This window comes from Salmo trutta, chromosome 27 (genome assembly GCF_901001165.1).
Source record: "Salmo trutta chromosome 27, fSalTru1.1, whole genome shotgun sequence".
NCBI classification, from domain to species: Eukaryota; Metazoa; Chordata; class Actinopteri; order Salmoniformes; family Salmonidae; genus Salmo; species Salmo trutta.
Genome location: NC_042983.1, coordinates 19,260,509 through 19,283,683, shown reverse-complemented (window position 1 = coordinate 19,283,683; position 23,175 = coordinate 19,260,509). Strand labels below are relative to the sequence as shown.

Sequence of the window (23,175 nt, the reverse complement as noted above, 5' to 3'; positions counted from 1 at the left end):
GTGCTTCATCCGGAAAGCTATTTTAAAATCGGACATATCGAGTGCATAGAGGAGTTCTGTATCTATAATTCTTAAAATAATTGTTATGCTTTTTGTGAACGTTTATCGTGAGTAATTTAGAAAATTGTTAGTAAATTCCCTGGAAGTTTGCGGGGGTATGCTAGTTCTGAACGTCACATGCTAATGTAAAAAGCTGTTTTTTGATATAAATATGAACTTGATTGAACAAAACATGCATGTATTGTATAACATAATGTCCTAGGTGTGTCATCTGATGAAGATCATCAAAGGTTAGTGCTGCATTTAGCTGTCTTCTGGGTTTTTGTGACATTATATGCTAGCTTGAAAAATGGGTGTCTGATTATTTCTGGCTGAGTACTCTGCTGACATAATCTAATGTTTTGCTTTCGTTGTAAAGCCTTTTTGAAATCGGACAGTGTCGTTAGATTAACGAGAGTCTTGTCTTTAAATAGCTGTAAAATAGTCATATGTTTGAAAAATTGAAGTTTTCGGATTTTAGAGGAATATCATTGGATATTGGAGCAGATGTAAGAGGTTAAATAAGCATGCCCCATTCAAAACATTTAGAACCAGGAACAGATATAGACCTTGGTTCTTTCCAGACCTGACTGCCCTTAACCTGTTGTGGTATAGGAGGCAGTATTTTCACGGCCGGATAAAAAATTTACCCGATTTAATCTGGTTACTACTCCTGCCCAGAAACTAGAATATGCATATAATTAGTAGATTTGGATAGACAGCACTCTAAAGTTTCTAAAACTGTTTGAATGGTGTCTGTGAGTATTACAGAACTTATATGGCAGGCCAAAACCTGAGAAGATTCCATACAGGAAGTGCCCTGTCTGACAATTTGTTGTCCTTCTGTTGCATCTCTATCGAAAATAACGTGACACTTTCTAAGGCTTCCATTGGCTCTCTAAAGCCGCCAGAAAGTCGAATGGGGTGTCTGCTGTCTCTGGGCAAAGTACAGCAGCTCTGTTTGTGAGTGGTCAGCCTGGGGACAGTGAGACTGAGATGCGCGTTCACGAGACTTCTCAATTTTTTTTTTTCAGCCTTTCTTTCAGATTTCGTCCCACCTCCCCTAGAGAGGTTAACCAACACAAAAACATCCTGTGGCGTTCTGCAGTAGCATCGAACAGCCCCCGTGATATGCAACTTTTCAGGGAAGTTAGAAACCAATATACACAGGCAGTTAGAAAAGCCAAGGCTAGCTTTTTCAAGCAGAAATGTGCTTCCTTCAACACAAACTCAAAAAGGTTCTGGGACACTGTAAAGTCCATGGAGAATAAGAGCACCTCCTCCCAGCTGCCCACTGCACTGAGGATAGGAAACTCTGTCACCACCGATAAATCCACTATAATTGAGAATTTCAATAAGCATTTATCTACGGCTGGCCATGCTTTCCACTTGGCTACCCCTACCCCTGTCAACAGCACTGCACCCCCCACAGCAACTCGCCCAAGCCTTCCCCATTTCTCCTTCTCCCAAATCCAGTCACCTGATGTTCTGCAAAATCTGGACCCCTACAAATCAGCCGAGCTAGACAATCTGGACCCTTTCTTTCTAAAATGATCTGCCGAAATTGTTGCAACCCCTATTACTAGCCTGTTCAACCTCTCTTTCGTGTCGTCTGAGATTCCCAAAGATTGGAAAGCAGCTGCGGTCATCCCTCTCTTCAAAGGGGGGGACACTCTTGACCCAAACTGCTACAGACATATATCTATCCTACCCTGCCTTTCAAGGTCTTCGAAAGCCAAGTCAACAAACAGATTACCGACCATTTCGAATCCCACCGCACCTTCTCCACTATGCAATCTGGTTTCAGAGCTGGTCATGGATGCACCTCAGCCACGCTCAAGGTCCTAAACGATATCTTAACCGCAATCGATAATAAACAATACTGTGCAGCCGTCTTCATTGACCTGGCCAAGGCTTTAGACTCTGTCAATCACCACATCCTCATTGGCAGACTCAATAGTCTTGGTTTCTCAAATGATTGCCTCGCCTGGTTCACCAACTACTTCTCTGATAGAGTTCAGTGTGTCAAATCGGAGGGCCTGTTGTCCGGACCTCTGGCAGTCTCTATGGGGGTGCCACAGGGTTCAATTCTTGGGCCGACTCTCTTCTCTGTATACATCAATGATGTCGCTCTTGCTGCTGGTGAGTCTCTGATCCATCTCTACGCAGACGACACCATTCTGTATACTTCTGGCCCTTCTTTGGACACTGTGTTAACAACCCTCCAGACGAGCTTCAATGCCATACAACTCTCCTTCCGTGGCCTCCAACTGCTCTTAAATACAAGTAAAACTAAATGCATGCTCTTCAACCGATCGCTGCCTGCACCTGCCCGCCCGTCCAGCATCACTACTCTGGACGGTTCTGACTTAGAATATGTGGACAACTACAAATACCTAGGTGTCTGGTTAGACTGTAAGCTCTCCTTCCAGACTCACATCAAACATCTACAATCCAAAGTTAAATATAGAATTGGCTTCCTATTTTGCAACAAAGCATCCTTCACTCATGCTGCCAAACATACCCTCGTAAAACTGACCATCCTACCGATCCTCGACTTTGGCGATGTCATTTACAAAATAGCCTCCAATACCCTACTCAATAAATTGGATGCAGTCTATCACAGTGCCATCCGTTTTGTCACCAAAGCCCAATATACTACCCACCACTGCGACCTATACACTCTCGTTGGCTGGCCCTCGCTTCATACTCGTCGCCAAACCCACTGGCTCCAGGTCATCTACAAGACCCTGCTAGGTAAAGTCCCCCCTTATCTCAGCTCGCTGGTCACCATAGCAGCAACCACCTGTAGCACTCGCTCCAGCAGGTATATCTCACTGGTTACCCCCAAAGCCAACACCTCCTTCAGCCGCCTCTCCTTCCAGTTCTCTGCTGCCAATGACTGGAACGAACTACAAAAATCTCTGAAACTGGAAACACTTATCTCCCTCACTAGCTTTAAGCACTAGCTGTCAGAGCAGCTCACATATTACTGCACCTGTACATAGCCCATCTATAATTTAGCCCAAACAACTACCTCTTCCCCTACTGTATTTATTTAATTATTTATTTTGCTCCTTTGCACCCCATTATTTCTATTTCTGCAGGTTTAATCATGGTTCTATTTAAAGTCATTTTCTCAGAACATTAAGAGAACTTTCAATAGAAAACACAAGAAAACATTAGTTCAAAGAACATTTTAAGAACGTTTTTTTTTAACATATCCATTCCATTCTCAGCATCAACAAAACTATCCTCTATCTGTTAAGTATGTTAAGGTGTGTTAACCACACCCACTAATTGGCTACACCTGATTTTAATGAGTGCTTGTTTCCTTTGAAATGGGGTCTTGTTGAATAGACTAAAATGAACAGCTTTGTATGAGTTCCAAAAAAAATGCATGCTAGCTCCATCCTGGTAGCGCAGTGGACTCATTCCATGGATAGAGAATGTAAGATCATAGGCTTGAATCTCAGTGACACAATAAATAAGAAATGTGTTTGCATGGTTAATGCCTAAGCAAAGGAATTTCCATGTGTCCTATCTATGCTTGGAGTTCAAAACAGTTGAGCTAACAGCTTTATTAAAAGTCTTATTGAAACATGTTCTTAGAACGTTATTTAATTACTTTCAAATAACCTATAATTTCCATTCTCAGAACGTTAATTAAACCTCCCAGGAAAACTTTCAGGGAACCATAGTAAAATGTTCTCAGAACCTGCCTGCAACCTAAAACCCAGAACAGACAAAATGTTAACTTCTGTGCTCAGAACATTTTATCAGTCTGGAAACGTATGGCTTTGTTCCCAGGACCAATGGGAAAACATAAACGTACGTTCCTACAACTTCCAAGGAACCAAATGTGCTAGCTGGGCTGGCTTCTATAGCACTGACCACATATATGAGTAACTGCTCGCCACTGGACCAAATGACAAGCACATGTCGACAACAGGCTGGAAATAATGAGAAAGACCTGAACGGTGACCAAGTTAGAGACAAAACAAAACAACATAGCAACTCGCAGGGGGAGCAGCACAGTAGGTGGACAAAAAGCTAAATTAATCTTGCAGTTGTGGTTTTTTACTTCACATCTATCTATCTCTGCCCAGTTAGATTTTTATTATATCAAGTTGGTATATTTTAATATGAAAATAGTTGTTTTCCCATGAGCTCATTTTTTATTGTAGGTCGTGAAATGCTCAATTACAGAGTGTGGAGCACAAGATGAGTGAGCAGACCTCCATTGCAGTGTGTCAGAGGGCTGGTGGAGGTCTGAGGTCTGAGCAGAGGAGTGAAACAAGTCCTGTTGTAATTTACAACATGTCCCCTATGTGTGTGTGTGTGTGTGTGTGTGTGTGTGTGTGTGTGTGTGTGTGTGTGTGTGTGTGTGTGTGTGTGTGTGTGTGTGTGTGTGTGTGTGTGTGTGTGTGTGCATGCGTGTGTGTGCGTGTTTGTGTGCAGGGGGTTCTTGTTCTGTGTCTCTCTCACTAGGTCATGGTTTTAGCACTGTAAGCCTGCTCCACCCCTACCCCCTACTAGTTTCACCACTGTCCCAGGTACAAGGGCCTGCTAGTGGGCAAGCTCAGGTTACCCACCCCAGAAACCCCATGGCATTCTGGGGGGCCTTGTCTGCACTTGCAAAAACAAGTAATACCATCTAATTTTACATCAAACAAACAATTCTGCCCAAGCCTCTAGTTTTCCAAAGCCCCATACCACTAATCAAATCTCAGCTACACCCGATCTAACAATACAGGTCATAAAGATGATCAAACTAAGACTGAATAGATGAGGCTCTAACTTTGATTAGTAGAGAGAGTAAGAAGAAGGTAAGAACATGGTCACACAGGAGTGTTCTAGTCCGGTTTAGCTCACTTAAAAGAGGGTCAAACAGTTTCAGCAGATTTTGCTCTTTTTTCAGACCTGTCATGTCTGTGTTGAGCTCCAATAGGTTGGTACTAACAAGCTAACAACTGCAGCAAATGACCATATTTGTCTTTCTTCCAACATTTTGGAAAAGCTTGTTAACTTCATTGGTGGCAGCTCAGAGACGCATGTGGAACTAATATCGCTTAAGCACCATCTCCCCCCCCACCCCTCCTCCAAAACTGCTGCCTCCTAGACATACACAGGCAAGAGTTTGCCCCATTCCATATTGTACAGTACATCACTGGAAGACCACTGTAGACTATCCTTTTGTTGACGCAATGTAAAACTCCCTTCCTCAGTATCACTCAGCATTTATATTTGTGTTCTTATGTTTACAACAGCAGGGACAATTTGTGCCACTGATGAAAATCAAATCCTCAGAGGACTCAAATGTCATCTAAACTGTAAGGAACAATAAGAAACAGCCAGTGGACCAGCTAGGCAGCGGGACCCTACATCCACAGGGTAGAGCCAGCCAGCTGCCTGCCTCAATCTGAGCTACAGGCAGTGCAGGCAGCGCCAACAGCCTTCTCCTCCCATGGAATCCTCTTATCTTGTCCTGTAGAGCAGGGCTTCTCTGATAATGACGAATGGTGGTGTAATTATGTGATCTCTTCCACATAACTCTGTGATAACCACACTGAGTGTTTCATCCTCCCTGCTGGAAGCCAGCCCACTGGATAGCAGAGCTGCGAGAAGCCCAGATCTCCCTGATACCCTGTCTCTGTGGGACTGTGGGCTCCGCAACACAGGGCCATATGGGCTACAAGCACCCAACCCGTTGGTGTTAAACCTGCCCATGTTAAACCTATGAGAGAGAACCCAGGACAGACTCATTCAGATTTAGTGAAAATCACAAGCGTTACTCACAGTTTCTGCAGGGCATAGAGTCCAACAAAGGATCCATTTCTCAGAACCCTGATGCGATTGTTGCTCAAAATTCTGTTAAAAAAAGGAGCAAACCAAGATATCATTAGTATTGTGCTTCAACAAAACATTCAAAATCACAAAGACACACGTTCATCTCATACTTAGCCTACCTAAGTTTTATTAGTCAGACCCATATAGAATATGAAAGGAGTAAGGGCAATAGCAGAGAAAGAGACGACCAACAACTCAACTGCCCAGAAAATGGGTTTCAGATAAAAGTATGACTCCTCTAAGAGGGTCAGAATCTTCATGAGAGGATAAATAAACTGCACGAGCAGCAGTCACACGTGACCACCCTGGCCAGAGACACTACACAAAGCTGTTTCCAATTAATCCTACAGACTAAATAGGAGACAGAGATTGGGATTGGGGGTGGAGGGAAGGAAGCTTGTGATAATCATCCTGGATTCATTTTTACATCAAAAGCCAACGGCGTTCACATCAAAGGAAAGTCCGCACTCGTCATGACAATTACCCTTTTCCCTATTGGCAAATAATTTGGCTTATAGGGCCCTTATCAGACAAGAGTGCGAGGGGCTTTCTAGGACCAGCCTACACTGAGCAGAGCAGAAGATCTACTTTGTCTCAAGGGGCATCATAGGAAACTGTATTTACAGTGATCAGCCAGCCCATACGGACCAGCTCAGATGGACAGAGAGGCTACACCACAACAGAGCCCGCCAGCCTAGCCCCAGACAACAGCCAGGCCTTCACAGGGTCCACTGTGACATTCCCTATCGGTGTAATCTGCTCAGGAGACACAGTCCCTGGTCCTGAAGCCTGTACCCCTACTACCCTACAAACCCCTGTGTCGTGGGTCCTGTCAGCTCGGCTGTGTGTCTGCAACACCATGTCTTTGTGATCTTGGCCCCTCAGTGGGGTAGCAGGGTACAGCAGGGGCCCGGCTCAGGCGACAGCCCCCATCATTAACACGCCCCTCAGCCTCATGCCGCCTTCTCCCCGTTCCCCGGGGCACTTAATGGGCTGTTTGTGAGATGAAGTGTGTTTTTAATCGAAGCTGAGGAACATAACCGAGTGGAGCACGGGTGTGTGTGTGTGTCTTTAAAAGAGGGAGCTGACTGTGAACAGCCTTTCTTGCCACATGAATAAAAATACAACCCTTAGCCCTCACCTCCTCACCTTTTAGTTCACTTAATGAGCAAATGTAATGAGCAGCACCAACCGGTCACTTTTCCAACTAAGGGGTTGATAACGAATACATTGGTCATTAGTCACTAAATCAGCACTGTAAGAAATTAACTATATATTTGGTAGACATATACCTACCTGCAAAGTGTCAAAAGCTATCTATCCGTCTACTTAAACTATATAATGTTTTCCCTTCCTTTTTTGCTGAACCAAATTATATTCAAATCCATATGCAAATAACAATGAACAGAAAATGCAGACTTGTGTATTGTGGTCGTCCTAGGGCGTAAACTGAATTTGAACCTGTGACTCCCAGTCCTAAGGTCTCATGCGTCAGTTAGACACAGTATCTCTCATATAACTTGATGCAGGCCTGAGATGAAAGCTACAGAAGATCCGGAACTGCCTGAATAATTCAATACAGATAGCAGAGGAGAAAGTCACGTCTGGCAAAACAACAATCCATTTAATTCAACACAGACAGTGTGTGTGTTCATCTTCATCTTTTTGCGCAGGTTAGCTTTTTTCATCATGAATCTTGTTCTGAAAGCAGCTCTGCAGAGCGGTCACAGCCACAAAGTCATAAAATCGGATTTTACACCTAACACTAACCTTAACCACAGTGCTAACCATAATGCCTAACCCTAACCTTAAATTACATTTTTGTAATCAATATTTCTACTACCGCATGGCAAGTGAAACCGGAGCGCCAAGTCTAGGACCAAAAGGCTTCTCCACAGCTTTTACCCCCAAGCCATAAGACTCCTGAACAGGTAATCAAATGGCTACCCGGACTATTTGCATTGTGTGTCCCCCCAACCCCTCTTTTACACTGCTGCTACTCTCTGTTTATCATATATGCATAGTCACTTTAACTATACATTCATGTACATACTACCTCAATTAGCCCAACTAACTGGTTCCCCCGCACATTGGCTACCCGGACTATCTGCATTGTGTCCCGCCACCCACCGCCCGCCAACCCCTCTTTTACGCTACTGCTACTCTCTGTTTATCATATATGCATAGTTACTTTAACCATACCTACATGTACATACTGTTATAGCCTCGCTACTGTATATAGCCTTGCTACTGTTATTATTCAGTCTTTTTACTGTTGTTTTTGATTTCTTTACTTATCTATTGTTGACCTAATACCTATTTTTTACTTAAAAATTGCACTGTTGCTTAGGACCTGTAAGTAAACATTTCACTGTAAGATCTACACCTGTTGTATTCGGCGCACGTGACAAATACACTTTGATTTGATTTGATTTGTACAGTATAGCCATTTTTGACTTTGCAGCTGGCCTATCTAAGGGGAAATCACTCAGTTCTCCCTCCAGGACAAGACTCATGATAAACATCAACCTGCTCTTTTTGCGTGATTGTGTACAGTAAGTGTGTTGTGTGAGAGAGAAAAGTGAGACAATCAGCTCAGAATCTAAAACTATTAGTCTCAAGCGCATCCATTTGAACAGAAAATAATGAAACCTATTTTCTACGTTGCACAGAAGAACTGGAAAGCTCACTTCAGTAAATACACAAACATGATCAAGTAAAGCTCATGGAACCCACTGTTTGGAAACATAAGATGTTCATTTCCAGGGAAACAAAAGGGCTGGCGATTCAGGACATTAGCATGTCATTTTCCTATTCTAGTACACCCATGTATCTCTGATGTCTGTAGCAGAGTGCACATTGCTCTTTCACATGATCAACACAAACAATACAGAGTAGGACTCTGAGAAAGAGCGAAGGTGAGACAGAGCTCTGTAAACAGCCTGAAATAGGCTGGATGCTCCCTCCCATCAGGCTAAACAGGAAACCAGCCAATTAGCTGTTTATTCAGGACGCGGCTGACAGAGGTCAGGGGTCAGGAGGAGAGCACAGACCAGAGCACTGTCCATGAGCAGGTGGAAGACAGGAGCGACCGGAAGAGAGAACAAGCAAGGGATATGAGAAACCTAAACTCCTACATCAGAGTACACAAAGGCTGCATAGAGAATTGGTGTATTTTCAGAAGCACTGGAGATGAGCGAAGTCTGAGCTTAATTGAAAAAGCATGGATCACATACAGCATTCATCACTGAAGTGAAGAGAAGGAGGGGAACTCTACTGCTCACCCTCAAATTGATAGAGTGGCCTGTGTTGTTTGAATGGCCTGCTGCGTCTCCACACTGACTGCCCCCTTGACAGATGGCACATTGAGTTAGTCTGCCTCCAAATACAATTGCAGCTTTATGGTGCACAATATGAAAAGTGCACTAACTCAATCCAGGCGACCTCTAAGGTACAGCAGAGCTGCATTAGCCTCCTCATTAATTTAGCCCTTTCAGACCAGTGGCTTATCAGAGATCAGAGCCAGTAATAGAATCTATATCAGCTGTGTGTAAAACCAGGGCTGCAGGTCAGCATGGGGGGACACACAAAGACACTTCATCTAAGGCCATTCAGTGAAGATCAAACACTAGCAGGGCCAATGATAAGAGCCAGGTCATCCAAGATGATTCAGCTGTTGGAGCAGTAGGCATGTTGTTAATAGAGGCTGAGTGTCTACAGGTTAATGGCCTTAACCCCGATCACAGCTCTGGTCAGGTGTACATACTCCTCTCATCTCCTCTCGTTTCTCTCCTAATAGGGATACAGTATCATGCTGTGATTACTCAACTGGATACATTCACTCTGAGAGATGGAGAGTATACTGTAAAAGCAGAAAGACAATAGAAACTGCTGGTAGCCTATACCTTAGTCATCCCTCTTGGTGCACAGCTGAGACATTTTTCACATTTTAGTCATTTAGCAGATGCTCTTATCCAGAGCGACTTACAGTAGTGAATGCATACATGTCATACAATTTCATACATTTTTTTTTTCTGTGCTGGCCCCCCGTGGGAATCGAACCCACAACCCTGGTGTTGCAAACACCATGCTCTACCAACTGAGCTACAGGGAAGGCGAGGGAGACTGTAAGTCAGAGAGATGCACACTGACTGCCAGACAAAGGGCCATGTCCCAGCAATACAAACCACAGCAGCCCCTCCCTGGGCTGTGCCACTCACTTTGTTGGTTTGCTCAATTTGCTTCCTCAACCCACAAAGCCTTTGAGAGAGAGATGAGGGCATGTCAGCATGTCTCAAATTGTATTCATTCACTGATTTATTTCTGCTCCTTCCTCTCTGGGGAGAGGGGAGGATGAATGGTGACTCCAGGCCACTGTCTGTTTCAGACTGAACCTCTTCAGCTGGCTGGATCATGGATCTGATACACTCCAACATTAGCACACGCTCACACAGGTGTGAAAGAGTGGGCAGATGGATTGTGTGTGGGAAAGAGAGAGTATGTGTGGGAGTCTGTGTCTATTTCTGTCTCTATGTCTGTGAGTGTCTCTGTGTGTTTGTACATGTTTGCCTCTGTGTCTCTGTGTCTCTCTGTGTCTCTGTGTGTCTCTCTGTGTGTCTCTCTGTGTGTCTCTCTGTGTGTCTGTCTGTGTGTCTGTCTGTGTGTCTGTCTTTGTGTCTGTCTTTGTGCATGCTTGCCTGCAGCTGCACTGGGTTTTTTTAGTGAACAATTGTTCCTCTGGTGGTAAACTGAAGGCATGCTAAAGAATGTACAGTACGTACACTGTATACAGCTGAAGAGAAACCTTTCAGCTATTCAAATGACAGCTGAGGGCAGAAAAAATGGTTTAGGATGAGTCTCCAGGCTCCACTTTATAAAATCCTTCTCAAACAAGACAGGATATCCTCTCTTTCAAATCGCACGTATCTGTTCCCAATAAACATTGGTGTAAAAATACGTTTTGATTCTGCTCCACTGTCTCGCTCTCTTTCTAATCATGTCCTCATTTGGAGACCTTCTCTCTCTTCAATAACTGTGCTACCAATCTTAGATTTTATCATTGGGACTTGCAATCAAATCAAACATAAAGAAAAGAAGGGTTGTTACAAAGAAACAAACAGAAGCAAACAAAAGACTAACTAGATGATAGTTCGTCTTCCATGGCTTACTGCAGACGTTTGAGATGTGTAATGTATGAATGAAGAGTCCCATGTTCCCATTTCCCTGATATCTACTGCTTTCCCAAATACCCTGCCATCTTGGAGCCTTTCTCTCCCTGTCTCCACTCCAGAGGGGACTTCTGATTTTAGTTGCATTATCCTACGGCCGACCAAAAGCAGGATAACAGTCTTAAGGAGGGGGTTCTATTTAATAAGAATCCCTCTGCAGGCTAAACTGTACACTCTCATTAACCGTCTCTAACCTGCCAACCCAGCGTCTCATTACAACAATAACATCAACAATCTCCCTCTCTATCATAACACTGATCATCTCCAGAGTCGTTCTGAGACAAGGGTGCAGGAGACAGGGGAGAGGGGAGGGAGGTTCAAAGATCAGCCATGGCTGTGGGCTGTCCTACTACACACTGTGGAGACACAGTCCAATGGAACAACATGAGGATATGAGTACAGATTAGACACTACACGCCCAACCCCACCCCGACCAAGGCAAACAAAGTGAGGTGCAGGTTCAATGTAATAAAGAGAGTCAAACCAACTAAACACGCCACTGTTTAAACATCATTTAACTTTGGATGGACCTCTTCGCTAAAGGACCACACGCGAGGTGAAAGACAAGAACCCTGAAAGAGTTTGGTAAAGCGTCACAAACTCGGCACATGACACAAGGCGCTATAGCTCAAAGATTAAAAGACCAATAGCAGCCGCAATAAGACAATTATTCACTGAGAGTTTCTGAGCATCCAATTCAATCCAGTTTAATCTGCATGGTGAATTTATACTGAAGCGTCAGATTGTGTCACAGCAAAATGTAGCCATTTAAATCCAATAACCCATTGAAAGTAATTTACAGAGGGAACCGAATGAGGCTTTTAAAGAAGGAAGAAGTGACTTCATGTCTCTCAACGCTAAAGCAGACACAATACACCTTTGGATACATTCTCAGTCTGGACACTTTATCTAGAATACCGTAGCTTCATGTAATTAAAAACATATTTGAGTAATCTTTATTTAAGCATTAGTAATTTCATACTCATGCATTATTTAGATCTTAGTGTCCTGGCAATGCATAGGAGAACAGTTACTGTAAAGTAGAGACATGGCAGTCTATTTTTCAATAAAGACATCACAAGGTTGGAACTTGGACTGATGGTGACAGACAGATCGGGTCTGTGAATATTGCGGGTGAACCCACAATTTTATTAAAAACTCCATTACTTAACTTGGCTGTTAACAAGTTTCTCAAGATGTCTTAGTCTTTCCAAGTGCCACGTTTAATACATGAAAAGCAATTACCAAACTCCAGCACATTACGTAGCACCTTCCAACCTCACCTCATACACATGGAAGGGACTCTAACAGACAAGCCCCAGCCAAAGAGTTAGCCAAAGGCTCCCTGCCCCTCTCTCTACTGGGAGAAGGGGCAATTGTCTTCAACACAAACTACTGTAAGGTGTGTGTGTGAGTATGTATACACACTGTACAACATGATGTTTGATCATTGGGTGGTAGAGGAATGAATCAGTGAAGCCTTTGGATGGGAGTGTGACTTTCTGAATGGTTGGGGACCATTTGAACAGCTTAGCGTCTGGTTTGCAATGACAATCCACTTTTTCTGCATTAGCCAACAAGTTATGGACCAGCAGCAGGTCTGTTTCAGAGACACACGGAGCTGGTTATAGGGTTAAGGGGTGTGTTCACTTGTTAGCTGGCTAATGAGTGAGGGAGTCTGGTCACCTGCACACACACACTTTCATTGTGACATGTCACAGTCCTCAGTCCTGCTACTAATGAAGGCCCAGACCAATTACTGCTGTAAGCTTTTAGCCACAGGAGCCCCATCTCAGCAGGAGCATGTGTGTGTGTGTCTATGTGTGTGTTGTGTGTGTGTGTGTGTGTGTGTGTGTGTGTGTGTGTGTGCTTCTAGCCACAGGAGACACATCTCAGCAGGAGCGTGTGTGTGTGTGTGTGTGTGTGTGTGTGTGTGTGTGTGTGTGTGTGTGTGTGTGTGTGTGTGTGTGTGTGTGTGTGTGTGTGTGTGTGTGTGTGTCTGTGTCTGTGTCTGTGTCTGTGTCTGTGTCTGAGTGTGAGTGTGAGAGAGAGATGGTAAGAGAGAGAGACAGAAAAAGAGGGAGAAAGAGAGAGACCGTGTGTGTACGATAAACCTCCCCAACATTAAAGGGCCTCTTTTCATTTGCAGGTCTTCCAGTGCTGGTAGCTCTATCCTGATGGCTAGTTGAGTGCCCTTGAATCACCATTCAGTACCCTGGTCTGCCAATGTTCCAGACCCATCACATGGAGAATCAGGTGGACAAGGGAGACTCCACAGCCACTCAGTGGTAGAAAACTAAGCTACCTCTGGCAGGAAGCAGGTCTGTGTGGCCCAGGGGCACTGGCTCTGCCCTCAGAGGCCTGGGTCACCACACTGAATGCAGCAGGCCACTGAAAGCCCTTGAGCACAACAAGCCCTTTAGCAGTAAATGCATCTTGAGCCGTGAATGTGTCCATTGTCCCTAAGCCACCAGTGTGCTTCCAGCAGGGAAAAGGGAGCTTTGCCAGACTACAAGTCCTATATATCTCCTGTCATGTACATGAGCATCCATGTAATTGCACGTCAAATGTTTTCGTAAAATCATGTCACAGGTACTGATTGAGTTATTCAAGCATTATGGAAAAGTGAACAGAATCTCCCTGACGAGTTTGCTTGTTCTCAGAGTTGTGCAGGGTCATTCTTGGTGTGCAGTCAAAGGCTGTGAAAACCAGAAAGAGATATACAGTGTTCATCCAAATAGTGTATATCTAAGATGCTATGTACAATATTTGTTTTCCAAGACTCAGGGAAACAAAGAAGTTAAATATAAATATAACATTGAAACTATATTGTGACAGTTGATTACAATGTGTCTCATCCTGACGCTGGATAGTGGAGTGAGCTTTTGCATATTATTTGTATTGTAGAGTCGCTTATTATAGAGTATACTGCATTGTACTTGGGTAACCAGGCGGGGCAAGGGAGTCTATATGGTTTGTGGTTACATGTGTGTGTGGTTGCATGTGTGTGTGTGTGTGTGTGTGTGTGTGTGTGTGTGTGTGTGTGTGTGTGTGTGTGTGTGTGAGACAGTCAGATGTATCCGTATGCAACAGCATATGCATATGTTTGAGTGTATGTGTGTGTGTGTAAAATGGCAAGCAGTCCTTCAGCAATTCCTCAGTCTAAAATTATAATTGGGGCTTTATAAACAGTCTCTAATTAGAGAGGGGAGGATGGAATACTATTTTGGATGCTGTGGCCGTGCACACCCTTCCCGCATGTGCGCGCACACACACACACACACACACACACACACACACACACACACACACACACACACACACACACACACACACACACACACACACCGCTCCTGTGTTCAGAGATGGTCTCCCACATGGAAACAGTCTCAGGACAATTCAAGCAGCAACACTATCAATTAATGAGAAAACAAGAGAATGTTAAAAACTGCAAAGTCCAACCAAGTCAGCAACTCCATCACTGTGTAAAGTTTGTTCTTTTAATGAGGCAATTTAGTGAATCTAGGCTTTTCAAACAAGTGGAATGTGGTCCATGCCTGACTAACATTGTCTCATTGTTCTGTCTCATAACCAAGCTCTGTTTTCTGCTCCAATGCAAAGACTGCTGGGAAATGGGTTTGCTTTTACAAAGGATAGGGCCAAAATTATTCTGACCCAAATAACTTAACAATGCTGTTTCGCTAGATGGTGAGTTAGACACTGTTTGTTTCATGCAATAAATATCTACTGTACATTTTAGTCATTTAGCAGACACTCTTATCCAGAGCGACTTATAGTAGTGAATGCATACATTTTCATACAATTTCATACAGTTTGTTTTCTGTGCTGGCCCCCCGTGGGAATCGAACCCACAACGCTGGTGTTGCAAACACCATGCTCTACCAACTGAGCTACAGGGAGAAATGGGTGTTGTCTTATTGAGTGGCTCTGTAACGCTAAGTAAAGTGGAATACAATCAACAGGTTTCATAACTCCACTCCAATTACTGGGTAACGGGCGTCTGTAAAGCCATTGTTCCCTTAGAATTTGTTCAATTGGACCAATTTTCACACCATGCAAATGGTGCTCATATAATTCACCAGAAAGATGTTCTTAGTGTAAGCTTTTACAACGATGATATCTCAGTTTGTATAATTATAGTCGAAGAACCATTTCTTTTTATGACACATTTAACCCATTTATCAAACATAATCATGTTTTAGTTAAAAAGAGAGCAAATGCATCGTTTTCTTTTTCACTAATTCAATGATTAATTTCAACCAGTAAATCAGAACTGATGAGGGTACATTTTGAGATATTATAAACATTTGACAAATTAAGTAGAACTATCTGAGATATGTCCAACACTAAACATACAGGTGGATATTCTTACTATCTTCAGATATCAATACTCAGTATCACACAAACACTTACACAGAAGTGGTCACGCACACAAACTTGTGACGGCATGCATTCTCAGCACGGACACCCACCGCCTTATTCTGTGGGTCTGCAGTCTACTGCTCCCAAAGCAGAAACTCTGGAGGCCATTTCTGTGGTTCAGCACGTGGAAGAGAGGGGAAGGGGAAGACAGACAGATGGGTAGGGGCTATATCTGGAGAAGAATAACCAGAGAGTCATTTACTTTTTGGAGTAAGATAAGAAGGAGCTGTATGAAAGGAAACACTAAAATAACAAAAGTCAATCAAGGGTGTAATGTTGCCATGACAACATATTTCTCTGTTTTTGTCAAGTCTGAAGATCGTGGCCTTTTGAGCAACAATCTAAAGTGATGAATGAACTATGTACACCCTTGTAACTTATCCAGAACGTCGCAGCCCGTCTGGTGTTCAACCTTCCCAAGTCCTCCTACTGGCTTCCAGTCAAAGCTCGCATCCACTACAAAACCATGGTGCTTGCCTACGGAGCAGCAAGGGGAACTTTCCCTCCTGACCTTCAGACTATTGCTTGAACCCTACACCCCAACCAGAGCACTCCGCTCGGCCACCTCTGGTCTCTTGGCCGTCCCACCCTTACGGGAGGTTAGATCCCGCTCAACCCAGTCAAAGACCTTCTCTGTCCTGGCACCCCAATGGTGGAACTAGCTTCCACCTAGCTACAGTATCAGTAAGTCTCTCTGGATAAGAGAGCCTGCTAAATGACTAAAATGTAAATGTAGGAATTCATCAGAGATGGATAAATGGAAACATACAGTAGATATCAAAGAAGTGTTATTTCTAGAGCTGTGACTTTTCCCTTGAGCCCCCATTCAGGCAGGGGTCCTGGGTATGTGTGGCATTGACAGGTGCTGAGGCTGTTCATAGTGCCCTGAGTATCCAGTGTCAGGCCTTTGTTTTTATTTTTTGTATTAATTTATTGCTGACCAGTGCCCCACCTAGGGCTGTGGGGGTCACACAATTTCATCAGCCGGGTTTTAATACATTGTAAGGCTGCCTGATGTGACTCTAATGATTATTTGGAAAAAGTCGCTTGGAAGACATGAGCTCTGCATTGTTTTTTTGCGCAGGTTGTACACACTACATCAGTCACTCATTCCCAATTTGACAAGCACTTGATAATGCATTGAATTTCCCGGCGTCATCCCCTTTGTGTGGCCGTAATGTATTCAAAAAAGATCCATGCCTTTTGCGGCCAATGGCCATTGTGCACTTCTCCCTGAGTTCTGCACACTCCATCACATGACTTTCTCACAGGCTCCAAGTTTTTTTTTTACCATTATTTTACCAGGTAAGTTGACTGAGAACACATTCTCATTTACAGCAACGACCTGGGGAATAGTTTCAGGGGAGAGGAGGGGGATGAATGAGCCAATTGTAAGCTGGGGATGATTAGGTGGCCGTGATGGTATGAGGGCCAGATTGGGAATTTAGCCAGGACACCGGGGTTAACACCCCTACTCTTATGATAAGTGCAATGGGATCTTTAATGACCTCAGAGAGTCAGTACACCCGTTAAACAGGCTACAAGTGAAGACAGACTCATTGGGGACATAACTGCGTGCGTCCTTATCCAATTCTGAGGTGCATGTTGAAGATATTTGAAGAACTGTCCATATTTGCTTTTCGTCAACCAACAAGATGAGTAGGCCTAACAAACAGCAAAAACAGTAGCCTATGTCAATCTACTATCCCCATAGTACAAAGGTTCACCTATTCTATTCTGTGCGAGAAATAAATGTTCCAAACTTAGTCTGGGACAGTTGTGGGATGCAATAGATCCAAAATTAATACAACCACTAGCATCAACAAAAACCTTTTTACGCAATGTGGCTGACGCAACAGATCAGAACATTTACCTTAAAATGTTGATAAACTATTAGGCTATTTCTTCACATTACAAGCACAGAAATGTGCACATGGTAGTAGGCTATAAGCACGAATGTTCCATTAGTGGAAAACACCATTATCAAGTTTTTCCCCGTACATTTTTATGGTGAAAATTATCTTCCCAAACTTGAAACTCACGTGCTGCTTATGTATGCCAGTTAGGCTCTACACCCCTTGTAAAGCGGATGAATGTGCTTAATTTTAAGAAGTTATTTGGCCACTGTAGTTGTGATACAAACCTTTTTAAAACATATAGGCCTATGAGCTAGGCTACATGAGGTGTGATTGGAGGTGTGATTCAAAAAAGTCGCCAAAAAAAAGGCATTGTTTCTTATGCTGGGAAACATTCACAAGTGATAATATATAATTCACATGTGACAGGGTAATATTTTCACCGATCAGACTATTCATGATTTAATCTTGTCTTTACATATATTAAGTAATATATGTTTGAAATTTGTTTTGATTTAGAATGGACCATTATCATGCACCTGTATCGAAACAGGGTCAGTGGAAATAAAAACAAAAGGAATATGCACTTAACAAATGGAGGACACTTTTCCCAGTGGTTTATTTTCATGCCAGCCAGGTAGGCTATACTCCTGTTGTAAATATAAGAAATGTGCTTAATATTAGGAAAGTTGAGAAATAAATATAGTAGGCCTAGCCTATATAAAGCTGATCCTCCAATTTCTAGTAGAGGCCATCTATCACGCCCTGATCTGTTTCACCTGTCCTTCTGCTTGTCTCCACCCCCCTCCAGGTGTCGCCCATCTTCCCCATTATCCCCTGGGTACTTATACATGTGTTTTCTGTTTGTCTTTTGCCAGTTTGTCTTGTTTGTTCAACTCTTTTTATCGCCCTCCTGGTTTTGACCCTTGCCTGTCCTGGCTCTGAGCCCGCCTGCCTGACCACTCTGCCTGCCCCTGAGCCTGCCTGCCATCCGGTACCTTTGCCCCTACTCTCAATTAACGACCTCTGCCTGACCTGACCCTGAGCCTGCCTGCCGTCCTGTACCTTTGACCCACTACTCTGGATTATCGACTCCTGCCTGCCTTGAGCTGTCGTTTGCCTGCCCCTGTTGCTGTAATAAACATTGTTACTTCAACGCAGTCTGCATTTGGGTCTTACCTGAAAAGTGATACCATCACTCTGTTTTCTCACGCAATTGCATAGCCTATTGAAATGTTGCGCAACATGAGCTCATGGGCTCTCATGAAGTGTTTGATTATATTTTCGATTACATTTGCATTGATGTCAGAGTGATTAGAGGAACAGTAGAGTGCTGAGTACCAGGCAGTTAGCAAGTTTGGTACCAGGACCTCTGGGAGGGGTTCAGGCTACTAATGGCTACTAATGGCCATCAGGAGCATCAGAGCTTGGAGAAGCATAATTACCATGACTTAAAGGTCATGTGGAATTTGACTACCTTCATGACTCGTGACCGACGATATGGCGGTAATACGGTCACCGCGACAACCCTAGCCCCACTTAACATGTGTGGACGTAGGAGAGCCCACTCCCCCTCCTCTCAACACCTTTCCCCACATAAATAAACCCTCTCCCAGCAGGAATGCCTGTGTGTTCCGAGTGCTCCACAACTTCACAACTTTTGGAATTCTCTCTGCTGATAAGATGGCTGTTGAGACATTTCATCGACATACTCCTGTCTCAACACATATTGACTCACAGACCCAACACAAACCAATGGCACATCGGCTAGCCCTTTTGATAACCCCACACGGCCCACCCCACTCCCAAGATGGATTTCGTTGGATGGTGTATACCATGTGTAACCCGTACATACGACTAATAAAACTTGAAACTTGAAGATCACAATGTTGGATGGATGGGAGACACTATAACACTCCCATTAGAATCCATATAGACAGTGGTGCACAGTAGGGACAGAACCCAGGCCCTGCCGCGCCCACGCAGGCAGAGAGCAGCCTCACTGCAGCTGTCTGAGGGGGTGTCCTGCTGCTACACATTCCTCTCAGTGCCTGCTGACGGCCAAGGCCAGGCATTGGTGCTGCCCAGCCTGCCACCCCTCACATCTGCGGCCACTCCATTGGGTTGGCACTCGCTGGACCAAGGTCATCAGTAACAGGCAACAGTGAAAACAAATGGCAAAGGAGGGGAGAGGTTTTGACTTTTATAAAAGCATAAATTCTAACCACCCAGACGTATAGACAGCACACTCCCTCCCCAGGAAGATGTGTTTTCACCACCTCAGTGCTACAGTGTTATTGACCATTAGAGACAGAGGATCCATGGTTCTACAGACCTTGCTAAAATAAATGGGATGTGTAACCTCCCATGTGTAGCTTCTCCGTATCCTTCACAAAGTGCTAAACTAGATAACACACACGCAAGTATGCACGCACGCACACAGACACACACTGACACAGGCACAGACGCACATACACACAACCAAACACACACACATTCCCAAAACTATATACCGTAAATTCCGGACTATAAGCCGCAACTTTTTTCCCAGCTTTGAACCTCGCGGCTTAAACAATGACGCGGCTAATATATGGATTTTTCCCGCTTTCATTCGCATCATTCTGATTACGGTAGTCATTTTGTCACTCTCATCATGGCAAAGACACGGAGAAATGCATATGATGCAGCTTTCAAGTTGAAGGCGATTGATCTGTCTGTTGGAAAAGGAAATAGAGCTGCTGCACGGGAGCTTGGTCTTAATGAGTCGATGATAAGACGTTGGAAACAGCAGCGTGAGGAATTGACTCAGTGCAAAAAGAACTAAAGCTTACTGCTAATTTTGTATATTTTGTTACAAGCCGTGTTTTGTTAAAGCCTATTTATTTTTGTTACAAGCCGTGTTTCGTTAAAGCCTGTGTAAAGTTAATTTGTTTCAATGTACCGGTAGGCACCTGCGGCTTATAGACATGTGCGGCATATTTATGTTCCAAATAATATATATTTTTTAATTCAGTGGGTGCGGCTTATATTCAGGTGTGCTCAATAGTCCGGAAATTATGGTAGCTACACACAATGGAAAATGTACTCAACATTTAGTCCTAATATTTGGCAAAATAAATAAATAAATACTAATTACCGGGTGGTTAACATCAAATTACTTTTCATGAAATTATACTACTGTATCGAAACTATACTATAGGTTCAGTCTCTTCCCCAGTGCCCGAGGTCCGGTAGGCAAAGAGAGAGGCAGAGACTGGGGAGCAGTCAGCCTCCTGGGCCACATCCCTCTGAACCAGTGGAGGTTTCTCAGACGAGGAAGGGGAGGACCATCCTACTGAATTTAAGAAAAATACAAAAAGTTATCCTTTTTAGATAAAACTTAACTAAATACATCCACATCACCAAGTAACTATTAAAACACACTGTTTTGCAATTAAGGTCTATAGTAACTTCAACGGCACTTTGTAGAGTAGCACCATGGTGTAGCTGGAGGACATCTCTTTTCCATCCTCCTCTGGGTACATTGACTTCAAAACCAAACCTAAGCACATCATGGTTCACAGGCCCTTCCATAGACTTACATAGTAATTATGGCAATTTCCACAAAGGTCTTTATGTTTGCTAGCTGTCAAAGGCTTTCCAACACAGCAAGTCAAGGTAATCTTTCGGTTGTATTAATTTATTGCCACCGGAGCCCACCGATGAACTGCTAAACTGCTTGCTGTACACTGTACTGCGTGATTGTACACATGGATTGCATTGTGTTGACTATGATGTTAGCTAATATGGTGACAACGATGTAGGACGTGTAGTGGTTAACAGTTATGGTAGGAAAGTTTGGCTTGGAGAGATCTTTTTGTCTGGTCACAGACAGCTGTTGTGTTGTGCACTGAAGTCCACAAGAGAAGGGAAAAGGTGAGACGAGGACAGTGTGTAGATGCCAGAAGGAATTATACTACTAGCAAAGTGATGATGTTGTATGTGGCTGCTTTGAAAGTGAACTATGTGTGCGGGTGATCAGGGTTGTATTAATTCTGTCGATTCTGTTGCAAAACGTTTCTTAAACGCATGCAAATGGAACAAAACGGGGATGGACCTACCTGAATTTGAACTTTTTGCAACTGTTTGGACCTATGTTTACACCCCAGATCAGCTAGATGCAGGCAAGAGTGTGCAAGGCGGTATTGAATGTGTCACTGTCTGTCACCTTGATTACTCCAATTTTTCTCTCAACTTGTTGTAAACTTCATGATGGGTATAGGGCAAATTTGAGTATCATGTAGTAGCCTAAGCCTAGCAATGTTACATTGAGCTGGGTGAATGGAATATGAATGACAGTCATCCAGTATGCTGTAATAGAAATAAGGCCATGCTCATTAAAAACAAATTGTCCTCCTTAATCTTAAACGGCACTGACCAACAATGCTGCCAAGCCTGTAGACTCAGCCTCTCCCTCTCTCTTTTCTCCCTCTCCCTCTGTTTTACCATTTTTCTCTCTCCTCTGCTGTACCTCTTCTCTCGCTTCTCCTTCATTCTTGCCCTTCTCTACCTCTTCTCCCTCTCTCCCCTCTTCCCTCTGCTATACCTCTTCTCTCCCTCTCCCTGCTATCCCTCGCCTTTACAGCCGTGTGCAATTAGCCCTAAACACAGCCCTGCCCTGCCCTGCGCAGGCTCACATCTGGAAGGAGTTTAGACATGGCAGTATCCTACCAAGACGGCTAAATATTTATGTTGAGAGTTACTGTGTGTGGATGAACTCATGATAGAGGGGTGGGGAGGGAGGGAGAGAAAGAGGTAGAGATAGAGAGAATGAGGGAAAAGATGACTAACTCATGGAGCAAGGCTGGGAATACAATTGTAACCCTAAACCACTGATAAGTTGTAAGTCAATGAAAAATGTACCAAAGGGCAGCCATTTAAAATATTTTAACATAGAGTAATGGAGGATATCCAATGCTATCTGATATACTTCAACCTAACTTATTTAAATTTCCCACACATTGTTCAACCAATCCAAAGCCCACAAGGTGTGGTGAGTCGCAGGAGGAGGTGACAGTGTTAGGCTCACTGTTTGTTCCTTTATGGTCCACAGGAACAACAAACATCCAACTAATACTTTTAATAAACAAACCCCCGTTGGGATTTCCCATGGGCTGAGCGGCCTCAGCTGGAATGTTCATGGGGGCCAGCTGTTTTGCATTAAACGTAGCAGTCAGCCCCAGAAGACCTGGGTCAGGCCTGGTGTCCCCTAGCCCCTTAGCCCTGTCCACCGCTGGCTGCATGGAAACATGGAGCAGGATATTCCTCTAACCTGCCCCAGGAGAGGGCCTGGGTGACAGGTAACCAAATCTGAGGAGGGAATGATGCAGAGCAGGCAAAGGCTGAGCCCCCTACTGCACCTAGGATACAGTCTGCACAGACTAAGGAATGTCAGGAATAACAGGAATATCAACACAACTTTTCACATTCCACATCTGGAGCTAATGTCATGAGCGAGGATGAGAGCATCAGTGTTTGAAGCAATTCTTTGAAAGCTTTCTGGCAAATTACCTTACCATTCACCTCGTATTTCAGTAAAGAAATGGTAAGGATGGCCTTGGACAGTTTTTCACATGAATGTGGGAAGGAATTGTTTGTTCCTAATACACAGCCACATAAAAGTGTCACAGTATGCTAAACATGTGTAGGAAAACAAATAAAGTGAAATTAGTAGGTGCAGGGATGCAATATTATCTTCAATCACCTCCACTGCTGCCACC

The 23,175-nt window shown here is 43.8% G+C and overlaps 1 protein-coding gene across 1 annotated transcript in view; it reads right to left on the bottom strand.

Moving 5' to 3' along the window:
- Positions 1–23,175, bottom strand: part of LOC115164524 (adhesion G protein-coupled receptor A2-like) — a 64,328-nt gene that overhangs the window by 26,519 nt on the left and 14,634 nt on the right. The window contains exon 3 of the mRNA XM_029717085.1: positions 5,839–5,910. Coding sequence (XP_029572945.1) covers positions 5,839–5,910 — 72 coding nt within the window. The remainder of the gene's footprint in view (positions 1–5,838; positions 5,911–23,175) is intronic.